The 11,061-nt window shown below is 46.4% G+C and overlaps 3 protein-coding genes across 3 annotated transcripts; all 3 read left to right on the top strand.

Annotated features, from left to right (window-relative positions):
* The first annotated feature begins 1,749 nt into the window (after nucleotides 1-1,749).
* On the top strand, nucleotides 1,750-3,331 carry H257_14769 (hypothetical protein). Its single transcript, XM_009842655.1, has one exon. The coding sequence runs from the start codon at nucleotides 1,853-1,855 to the stop codon at nucleotides 3,254-3,256; it is 1,404 nt and encodes a 467-aa protein (XP_009840957.1). The 5' UTR covers nucleotides 1,750-1,852; the 3' UTR covers nucleotides 3,257-3,331.
* A 191-nt stretch (nucleotides 3,332-3,522) lies between these two features.
* Nucleotides 3,523-7,210, top strand: H257_14770 (V-type proton ATPase subunit B). The gene is made up of 7 exons (XM_009842656.1): nucleotides 3,523-3,651; nucleotides 3,708-3,763; nucleotides 3,839-3,891; nucleotides 3,953-4,454; nucleotides 5,116-5,402; nucleotides 5,624-5,714; nucleotides 6,648-7,210. The coding sequence occupies exons 1-7, from the start codon at nucleotides 3,549-3,551 to the stop codon at nucleotides 7,095-7,097; spliced, it is 1,542 nt and encodes a 513-aa protein (XP_009840958.1). The 5' UTR covers nucleotides 3,523-3,548; the 3' UTR covers nucleotides 7,098-7,210.
* Nucleotides 7,211-8,011: 801 nt separating this feature from the next.
* Nucleotides 8,012-9,492, top strand: H257_14771 (hypothetical protein). The gene is made up of 5 exons (XM_009842657.1): nucleotides 8,012-8,194; nucleotides 8,251-8,533; nucleotides 8,668-8,898; nucleotides 8,960-9,234; nucleotides 9,336-9,492. The coding sequence occupies exons 1-5, from the start codon at nucleotides 8,020-8,022 to the stop codon at nucleotides 9,419-9,421; spliced, it is 1,050 nt and encodes a 349-aa protein (XP_009840959.1). The 5' UTR covers nucleotides 8,012-8,019; the 3' UTR covers nucleotides 9,422-9,492.
* The last annotated feature ends 1,569 nt before the right edge of the window (nucleotides 9,493-11,061 follow it).

Below are 11,061 nucleotides of genomic sequence, written 5' to 3' on the forward strand. Positions count from 1 at the left end.
GAAGTAGGAGGTGAGAAAATATTTTCGAATTATTTTGATGTGACCTCTCCACCGGGCGACTGTAAAATACAGGAAACTGTAAAATTTTACCGCGAGACGGCAAATCGGCCAGATTTACAGTCGCGACTGTAAAATACAGTTTTGACGAATTAGCCAATAACATGCTATCAATCGAAAATTTTGTCCAATCATGTGCGTTATGGAGTCAACAATCAGTAGGTTCAGAAATGGAATCAGCCAAGGCCGTCCGTAGTACTCATCGCGCATCACCACACCGTCCATGATTCGTTCAAACAGCGGTCTGGCCATTCGAAAACGACGGCGAAACTTGGCTTCGCCGTAGATTGGATTGGGGCCAAAGTAGTAGGTAAATCCGAGCATGCGCAGCCTCGCTATCTCGTGGTAGGTTTGGCTGGCGGTTGGCAATAGAGCCTTTAGGGCGCGCAGAAGACTGATGAAAACCAAGAATCTCCCAAGCTTGATCCATGTCCTCATCGTCGTCCTGCCCGTCCGCACCAGGCGTTCAATTCCGGATAAAAATATTATTCGGATGTTTTACAGTTTTACCGCTGGGGTTGACGAAAATCAAAATACAGGAACTGTAAAACGGTATTTTACAGTCTGATTATACTGTCGCACCGGTGGGGATGCCCTTATGCCATAAAATAGCGAATTTCTCCATAAAATGTAGAAATGACAAAGTCGTCAATTTTTGTCGTCTGGATACCACAAAATACAATGCTTTTATTCCAAAATTGAATTCCAAAAAGGACGAAATTATGGCATAAAAAAATAGACCGAAAAGGCTCGACAGTCTATCAAACCAGTTTCGTCGAAAACCTCAAGGCCACCGTTCACGATGCAACAGCTCAAATCAAGACTCGTCGTGTGCCGCGCAAATCGCCACGTTCATCGAGGTCGAGTCCACGGAATGCCGAAAGGTTTCGATGAAGGCATCCCGTTGCCTTCGAGCATTACATGGCCCCGTCAATGAAGGCATCCCGTTGCCTTCGAGCATTACATGGCCCCGTCAAGAACGCGCCTTCGACGACGCCGAAGGCGCTGTCGGAGCACACATAGTTGTACCTTCATCCGAGCTGCGTGTAACTTTCGCGCGCAATCAAATTTCAGCGAGATGACAGTTTCATCATGTGGATCCAGACGGTTTCTCAAACATTTTGTTTTGGTATTTTGGTCAAAAAGTGCAAAATCTCAAAACCCATTTATGGCATAATTTTATGACATCGTATCCAGAGCAGCCCGAAAATAAAACCCTGCAACAAGTGATACCTTCAAAACCGTATGATGGGAATAGAACTAACTTAAAGAGGGGCTCGCGTGTTTTCAAATCAAGTATGACCTGTAAAATATTATTATTGCATACATATAATATTGCTCTATAAATCAATAACTTTGTTTTTCATCGAAGGCGTAAAATTCGAATACTGAATACAAGGTTAAATTTCGGCAAATCACCCATCACCTGTTTGTGTGCCTACAACTTTGATATTTTATTTGCCCTGATTCAAACTCACATACTGAATTTGTATTTCCGAGCTCAAAAAGGTGAATACTATGGTGTACGTCATCTAAAAACTTCCAACTGGCCAAATCGAAGAGTAGAGGTTTTATTATTTAACGTACAATTACCCAAAACCAAAATACGTTAAATACCGCATGAGGTTAAAGTAGTATTCAGATTCTCGAGAACTGCAGAATTCGTCAAAATCTTGCGAAATTTGATCAAATCGGGCGCAACACTTCAAAATTAGCATTTGTTACGTTCAGTTTCACAGGATTCGTCGAGTTGTCATCACGTTTCACACGCCTTTACCACCCGCGCCGACCGATCATGGTCCTGGCAACTTCTGTCGACGACGTCACCGCTGCATCCTCGTTGCCCGGCCCGACGACGCTCATCTCGACGGGTCCTCGTCCGTCTTTTCTCATCTCGCAACTCGCCGCGTCGTCGCCACTCCGCGCTACGCTAGAGGCATGCGCCGACCAACCCATGACTCCAAATTCGTTTGCCTTCGCCCATCGCGGAGCGCCGTTGCAGTTTCCAGAACACACGCGGGAGTCCGCAGTGGCGGCGGCGCGTCTGGGCGCCGGTACGATCGAATGCGACGTCACGTTCACCAAAGACCACGAACTAGTGTGTCGGCATGCCCAGAACGACCTGCACTACACGACTAACATCCTATTGACCCCCCTCGCGTCAAAGTGTTCGACACCGTTCACTCCATACAACCCCGACACGAATGCGCCAGCTACCGCGGAATGCTGGACCTCCGACCTGACGTTGGCCGAATGGAGGACGCTGCGCGGCAAGATGGAAGGCTTCAATGCCAAGGCACTTACGGTGGAGGAGTATGTGCAGACAGGTACCCCCGGTTTCCGCACGACGTTGTACGCTGGCGTCACCAGCGGCACCTTGATGACGTTAGCCGACTCGATCGAGCTGTACGAGCACATGGGAGTGCGCCATACGCCGGAAGCCAAGGCATTTGTCGGCGGCGGTTTCAACTGGACACGACCTGCCTTTGTGCAAAAGATACTAGACACGTACAAGACGTTCTCTATTCCCCCCACTCGGGTGTACATTCAATCGTTTTTCGAACAAGACGTCTTGTACGTCGTTCGAAACGAGCCAGCGTTTGCAAACACCGCCGTGTTGTTGGACAGCATGCAGTCCATGGCCACTGCGCCGAATGCAGCCACGTTTGCAGCCTGGGTCGACCAAGGCATCCGCATCTGGGCGCCGCCGCTCTTTGCGCTCCTGGACATGCAACATGGACGGTTGGTCGCGTCCCAGATTGGCCTCCAGGCCCGCCGCGCCGGCCTCGACATCATCGGGTGGTCGCTCGAACGGCAGGGGGTTCTCGCCAACGATGTAGTAGATGATACGTGGTACTACCAATCGGTGCTTCCAGCGATCCACAACGAAGGGTTTGCGTTGGAAGCGATGCATGTGTTTGTACAAGAGTTGCAACTCGTGGGACTGTTCTCCGACTGGGCTGGGACTCCTGCGTACTACGCCAACTGCGTGGGCTACGGCCACAACCCCGTGACGCGCTCCTCTCACGCTGCCACGTCATGGACGAACTCGGTCCACAAGGACTGGCTGGTGTTTGTGGGCGTCGTTATCGTGTTCCTTGGGATGGTGGGCATGTTCACTCGAGCGAGAACGTACCTGCACCAACGGCCACGCGACACGAATCACCACCATGCTCCCCTCCTTCCCCGATGCGACTAACAAGAATCGCTTCCTTGAAGTATCGAAATTTCGATTTATATTATTATATGCGACAAAGTATACTTGAGTCGTATTTTATTATATCATCACATAATCGTCCGGATAAACCAGAAACGAAAAAAGCGATCTTCGGGTATCCGGATCTTTTGCGTGCATATCCGGAATATCGAATCTAGGAGGGAGCGACTGTCGTGGATTTGTATGGGAAATGTCCCCCCTGTGAGATTTAATGTCGTTTTCCACCTCACCCTGGGGCTGCCATAAAGTGACTTCAAAAAGCGAAGAGACCAAGATGAGTCACAAGGGAGGCCATGGAAGCAAGTCGATTGATCTGCAGCTGTTCGAGGTGAATGCCAAGGCCGTCGTGCGCGACTACTACGTGGAGCCCCGCATCGGTACATACCAACCATGGATGCATCCTTCTCTGTGCCATGACAACGAACGTGCATAGATTACCGCACGATCTCTGGGGTGAACGGGCCGCTGGTCATCCTGGAAAACGTCAAGGTAACGAACCAGCAGAACATGCTGCATCTCCATTCAAGCGACATGTGTATGATCGTTTTGTTCGTGTCGTGGTAGTTGCCAAAGTTCGCCGAAATCGTCAACTTGACGCTGTCCACGGGCGAAGTGCGGTATGCTGCTTGCCATATCCCTGATCATCCCCCTAAAGCGAGCATGCCGTGACTTTTGTAGACAAGGGCAAGTGCTCGAAGTGCAAGGGAGCAAGGCCGTGGTGCAAGTGTTTGAAGGCACGGACGGGATTGACAACCGACACACGCATTGCGAGTTCACGGGCGACGTGTTGAAGATGCCCATCTCGGAAGAAATGTTGGGGCGTGCGTTCAACGGGTCCGGGAAGGCCATCGATGGCGGCCCGCCTGTCGTCGCCGAGGACTACTTGGACATCCAAGGTCAACCCATCAACCCGTCGTGCCGCGACTACCCCAAGGAGATGATCCAAACGGGCATTTCCGCCATCGACGTCATGAACTCGATCGCCCGTGGCCAAAAGATCCCGCTGTTTTCGGCCGCGGGGTTGCCGCACAACGAGATCGCGGCGCAAATCTGCCGCCAAGCCGGCCTTGTCCAGCGCAAGGACGTGATGGACTCGCATCAAGACAACTTTGCCATCGTGTTTGGGGCCATGGGGGTCAATATGGAAACCGCGCGCTTCTTCCGCAATGATTTCGAAGAGGTACCCTGTCTCTATCACATGTCAGTTTGAACATGGGGTATTTCCCCATATCGTTGTCGATATATCCAATACGGTTCAATTCCCAATCATGTGGAACGTTCCATGTCCGTTTCGAGATATCATCGTGTGGTCTATACATTTATTCTTTTGACTGTTTCCCCTAAATACATGTGGACGATACTTGGTCGAAGCGTGATTGGCTACTTCATTATTGATATCTGGGTTTTGATTGGTCGTGTTATATCGATTGTCTGCCACCAATATGAAGGATGATATCCCCCGACTTGAAGGTTTGAATCAAATGCTGGACAATATATATATATATATATATTACGTGTGTGGAATCCCACCCCTGTCGGTTCCGAGTTACAAGGTCCATGTCCGTTCCGATAAATACTCACACCCGATCCTCGTTCGTATTTGCATCGTCTTAAAAATATCTGACTGTACACTTATTACTTTATATTGACAAGTGTGTATGTTGCTTGATATTTTTAATAAAAATAGTATTCTTTTTCAGAGGTTATTCTCGATTTCCTTTCCAAAAACGATATGATGATATTGCAGTATGTGGATATGTCGACATGTATGTCTACGGTGTATCATCATAATAATATATACTGTACACTCACGATATATATATTCTATTTTATAATTTTAGAGTGGATGCATGCAAAACACGGCTCTGTTTATGAACTTGGCCAATGATCCTACGATTGAGCGCATTATCACGCCGCGGTTGGCGCTTACGACCGCGGAATACCTCGCATATGAGCGCGACCTGCATGTGTTGGTGATCCTCACGGACATGAGCTCGTACGCCGATGCGCTGCGCGAAGTGTCGGCCGCCCGCGAAGAAGTGCCGGGGCGGCGCGGGTACCCTGGGTACATGTACACGGATTTGTCGACCATTTACGAACGGGCGGGGCGTGTCATGGGTCGCAACGGGTATGTCGGAATCATCGATATATGGAATGCGGTATACCTAGGATGATGGGTCATATCGGATATGGTTTTTTTTGGGGTTTTTTTTTATACCAGACTCCAACATGTCCATTCGGATATGATGGAGAGTGTTTTTAACGGACGATTATCGGAGACATATCGTGCCTGATTGACTGATTGATATATATATATATATATATCGTGGCTGATATATATATATATAGGTCGATCACGCAATTGCCGATTTTGACCATGCCCAACGACGACATTACGCATCCGATTCCGGATTTGACGGGGTACATTACCGAAGGCCAGGTGCGTCTATTTGATATATATATATATATATATTGTGTGATTTGAATCTATATATATATATATATATATCTGAGGAGGTTATAGGGCAGTGGTTGAATCATCCGATGGATATATGGATTTGAAATCTGTGGAATTTGCACTTTTGGGATGGCATATATATGCTTTAAACCATGCCAAAATCAATTCTATTGTTTTCTCTCTTGAATACCTGGACCTTTTGTATGTCCAAGATGCCGTCTCCAATGGGGGGAACTCATATTAATGATATTATATATATATGTCCCAATATATATATACATACATACATACCATGTCAAAACACAATTCTCTCTATTGAATATCTGAAAGTGCCGTGTTCAATGTAGATAACTAAAATATTTGTATCCGACGATACTGTATATATCTATATCGTGACATATCCATATATATATATATATATATATATATATATATGATTGACGTGGTCGAAAAGTCGGGACCCCATTCCACCGATCCTCCCGAATTGGTCATTTTTTAACTAGTATTTCTTTCTATATTGTTCGTTTGTGGAAAAACCTCGGGACTCGTCCAACAACCAATCCCCAATATATATATATATAGATGTGATTTTTTCCATTGGAAACGAACTTGAATCAAGGCTTATATTAATTATTCTCCTTGTATTGTCGATTTGATACAAATTTGGGGATGGGGGGGTGGAATCGAATCTTTGCGCCGACCAAACCGATCCACAATCGATCTGATTGGTTGTTGAATTTCATGGTGAAATGGGTTTTGATTGGCTAATAATGTTGAGCTCCTCTGAAGTAGCCAATCAAATCGATTTAAATAAAATTGCACCGAGAAACGACGACGATGAAATTTCACTCGAAAGCCCAATATATATATATATAAATCCTCGAAACACTGATATATATTTGTATTATGATATAGATTTACGTGGATCGGCAACTGCACAACCGCCAGATCTTCCCTCCCATCAACGTGTTGCCGTCGTTATCTCGCCTCATGAAGAGCGCCATCGGCGACGGTATGACCCGCGACGACCACTCGGCCGTGTCGAACCAGTTGTATGCGAGTTATGCCACGGGCAAAGACGTGCAAGCGATGAAGGCGGTGGTGGGCGAAGAAGCTCTGTCTATGGAGGACCATCTGTACCTCAAGTTTACAGACAAGTTTGAAGCCAAATTTATCGCACAAGGGCCGTACCAGTCGCGCGATATTTTTGAGTCGCTCGACCTGGCGTGGTCTCTCTTTCGCGCGTTCCCCAAGGAACTGCTCAAGAAAATCCCCAAGAAGCATCTCGACACGTTCTACGCGCGCCGCACCCAAGTGCGCGAAGACTTTCACCAAGAAGAAACTTCGTCGTCTTCAACCCCATAAAAACGAGAGAGATAGGGACGACTAATCGACTTTTGCCCAACATTTGGGGGAATTTGGGGCAGATTTGCTAAATCGAGCACAGACTCGATTTTGTTGACTTACAGATCGTCGAGTCTCACACTAATTTCAGTCACACACACGATGGTGAACATTGGTCGAAGAATGGTGGTGGATTTGACTTGATTCGTGGATCACACTAATTCCAGTCACACGAATTTCAGTCATGTTGAACATTGGTCCAAGCATGGTGGATGATTTGATTGGCCACTTGATTCGTGTTGTGGGTTTGGATTGGTCGTATATCGATAGATCATCGATGATTGATTGCCGATTATTTGGCGATATGCTGGTCATACTCGATGGACCAAACACTCCAATTTCAAATATGTATGGGTAGGTCTGTAGGTGTATATGTACAGTATGGATGGATGGGTGTGTGTACCAGTATGGATGGGGCTTGGATAATAGGATAATCATGCACCACCCATACTGTATAAAAGGTACTAGTACTACATAGTGGATTCGGTCGTCCAACTTTGCACACGTTGGACAAACCAGCAAGTTACGAGGGAATTCAAATACTAACGTTAACGTTATATATATATATTTGTCGATTCGAAATTCGAGTGTTTGGTATATATGACACACAAAATCGATAGAAGTATCGACCAATCCAAACCCACAACACGAATCAAGCTACATAGAAATTGCTGAACTGGGCCAAGCTACCATTGGTTGGAATTTCAGATTCAAGCAATTTCATTGGCTCGTCAACTACTCCAACTTGAATGCTGCCATAATAATACATACCGGAGACAGGTGGTATTGGTGCAGGGGGATGAATAATAGCCAATCATATGACGATATATTTGACTTTGTTTTCAAGGGAATTTAGATAAATTTTCGTAAAATGACGCCAAACATGACGACCCGGGACGAACTGCCACCGGCGGTGGATGCACCATCATCCAACGTGGGCGCTACGACATCGCCGGCACCACCGCCGTCGTTGCTGCTGTTTCCACCAGTGGACCCGTTAGAGAATGGACTGATGGCTCTGATAGCTCCCTCCGAAGAGTCTGGCACCGCCATCGATGGTACAACGACACCTATCCTCCACGATCGTCGCCGTTGACCGTCCGTTGCTGTGCAGGCAATAGGACAAAGCTACAGGGGTCGGTACTAGCAGCGATCGTGGCATGGGTGGAAGTGATTGCATTCCTCGGTGAAACGTTCTTTGCCATGATCTTGTCCGTGGTGTGTCGAAGTGCATTGCATGCGCTTGCCACCGTCGTGCTGTCGTCCAATCCATCGCTCCCCCCATCCAAGCCAAATGTATGGGAAAGCCTATGGGACGCCACCTTTGTGTGTCTGTACGTGTTGCGTCGGTCAGCGGCCAACTTTCACCAGCCGTCGCTGCAAGCTTGGATTCAACGGTACTATATACTCGTCCATTTTCGATCATGTATACTTCGTACCTCCAAGTACCTAATTCCCGAATCCCAAGTACCTAATTCCCGAATCCCGAGTACCTACTTCCCGAATCTCGAGTACCTAATCGTTGCCATAGGTTGGGCCTGTGGCCGCCAATATCAATGTCGTCGTCGGTGGCCTTAGCTTTGATAGCATATCAAGTGGTTGGCTTTGCCGTGGTTGTGAGCTGGCAATACTGGACCAACAACTGGGTGTTTACATGGAGCAACTACTCGACTTTGCAGCATGTCCTTGAGATCCTCTTGTTCTCTCCTATTAAAGAAGAACTGGTATTTCGTGGCGTGGCCTTTCACCTTGTCGTGAATCGGTACACCACCACTCTATTTGGCTCGTTTTTATATATATATAATATATATATGTATATGTAGCCTGCCAATGTACCCGAAACAAGCTGTGGGCGTCGTGAGTGTGCTATTTGGAAGCACGCACTTGCTAAATGTCCGCCATGCCAACTTTTCCGCCTTGTATGTGGCCATGCAGCTATGTTTTGGCATTGAAATTGGCTATTTTTACGGCCTCCAGTACATTCAAACTCGGTCGTTGGGCCAGCTTGTGGTGCTACATATAGTCAACAATGTCTTGTCGAGCTTTACATCGACGCAAATGGAGGACCTACTAGCGTCGCCCCTGTTGCTTGTTTTATGTACGTACAGTATCGGGTACAGCAGTCTTCAGTGGCAGTGGATATATGAAATATATATAGATTATTGCTGGTTTTTATGATAACTCGGTGTTTGATTGTAGTCGTGCATTCCGTGGTGGTGTATGGCGTGTTGATTCGATATACGCTTGGGCAACTGCACCACTTTGACCGGACGAAATCGAGTTAGTTTACGAAACCAATAGGACAACGTCGTATGTATTAACTAGTAATAGGAATTATTACAATGATTAACATCGACCAATTATCTTAATCACACTACACTACCGTATACCTTATGGATCAGTCAGTATACCCATGATTTTGCCTTATCGAGTTGTACCCAAATTACTGTATGGTGTCAATAAAGTACGATTTGGTAAGGCTATACCCAAGTCGCTTTATATTGGTCAAAACTGTCCAATTATCTCGTTCTAGCCAATTAAACAAGTCGAATTAGTAGAAGTAACCAATCCGAACGCATTGAAAAGAAATCAGACCACCTTATTGATACATACTGTATTTACCCTTTTACGAAACAAGATCAACACTCCGATAGTGAAGTTCATACTTTATTTTGAAAGAGAATGATGGAGTATCACAGCAATGATCTATATAATCCTTGGGAGCACCGGAGGCCGGGAGCGAAGCGAACCAGGCCGAGGAGCCCCCCCTTATTTACCGGTTAATTAACCGGATGTTTCGTAAGTCCTTGGTATTGAGTTGTATCAATTTCGATCAGATTTTACTGACATTTTCGAGGGTACAGATCATAAGGTATACGGTAGATACATAGTAATAGAATTATCGCTTCATCATCCAAACACATGGGTTTCACGAGGGTTGGCAAGGTACAAGAAGGATATATATACAGTATGTCCACGTGAGATTACAGTGTATATACTATTATAGATAACAACGCGATGCGCGTTGTAGAATATAATTAGTACTACGTAGTACTCCGAGTAGTGACGTAAATACCATAAACGTGCTGGCAGAACATTGGGGGTATGTCTGGTAACGTTTCAAAAATAATATTCCATTTTCTGGCAAACTCGGATAAAAATGCCATTTGCAAAATGGAGGGAAAAGGTTCCTGAAGAAGTAAATCCCACTTGAAATTATTGCATTTGGGTTGTTAAAACTCATCAAGCAAGACATAGATTCAATTCTATCAGATTTATTGAATTCGACCACAAAAATGATGGGCCAGAATTTTGTACTATTTCAGGTTACCAGACGGGACTACTACTCTGGTCCAAAATAGTTGTTAGGTTCGACTTTCTATTGGCGGCATTTTTCTAAATTAGCCCCAAATTGCGATGTGATTGGTGCATTAGAAAGCGCAAGATCTATGCTATGATTGGATAGTTTCTGGGCTTTCTAGAGCGTTTTGGTTGATGAGATATTGGGCGCCAAAATTTGTGTGTCGCATGCGCTGACGAAAAGTCATCAGAATAAGCTCATAACACGATCGTTTCTCCAGCCAACACCGCTTCTCTCGTCGAACTAACTCCACTATGCAGCCACAACTCTCCCACGGCGCTTCCGACCCACTTCGACCGTCTAACGAGCCCCGCGATGGCAAGCGGCACCTACGCCCTGCCGAGCGTCATGCAGTGTACGAGACTCTGCTTGGTGCCTCCAGCAACGGCACGCTCCCTCGCGGCATCATCGTCCGTGTTGCTGCCCAGTTCCACTGCCATGCGCTTACTGTGTCGCGCATATGGTCGCAAGGCCAGGAGTCCATCCGCGGCGGCCGCATCTGTGCCGACGTTGCTTCAAAAATTCGCGGTAAACCTCTTTGATTTGATATTTTGATCCATTTTC

Source organism: Aphanomyces astaci (genome assembly GCF_000520075.1).
Source record: "Aphanomyces astaci strain APO3 unplaced genomic scaffold supercont1.62, whole genome shotgun sequence".
In the NCBI taxonomy this organism is placed as follows: domain Eukaryota; phylum Oomycota; class Saprolegniomycetes; order Saprolegniales; family Verrucalvaceae; genus Aphanomyces; species Aphanomyces astaci.

What these genes read in the sequence shown, in the direction of transcription:
- H257_14769 (XM_009842655.1), top strand. Translation starts at nt 1,853, where the DNA reads ATGGTCCTGGCAACTTCTGTCGACGACGTCACCGCTGCATCCTCGTTG.
- H257_14771 (XM_009842657.1), top strand. Translation starts at nt 8,020, where the DNA reads ATGACGACCCGGGACGAACTGCCACCGGCGGTGGATGCACCATCATCC. An exon ending in CTGCAAGCTTGGATTCAACG is followed by an intron (nt 8,534 to 8,667) that starts GTACTATATACT and finishes TCGTTGCCATAG; the next exon opens with GTTGGGCCTGTGGCCGCCAA. An exon ending in TTTCACCTTGTCGTGAATCG is followed by an intron (nt 8,899 to 8,959) that starts GTACACCACCAC and finishes ATGTATATGTAG; the next exon opens with CCTGCCAATGTACCCGAAAC.
- H257_14770 (XM_009842656.1), top strand. Translation starts at nt 3,549, where the DNA reads ATGAGTCACAAGGGAGGCCATGGAAGCAAGTCGATTGATCTGCAGCTG. An exon ending in TCATCCTGGAAAACGTCAAG is followed by an intron (nt 3,764 to 3,838) that starts GTAACGAACCAG and finishes GTGTCGTGGTAG; the next exon opens with TTGCCAAAGTTCGCCGAAAT. An exon ending in CGTGTCATGGGTCGCAACGG is followed by an intron (nt 5,403 to 5,623) that starts GTATGTCGGAAT and finishes ATATATATATAG; the next exon opens with GTCGATCACGCAATTGCCGA.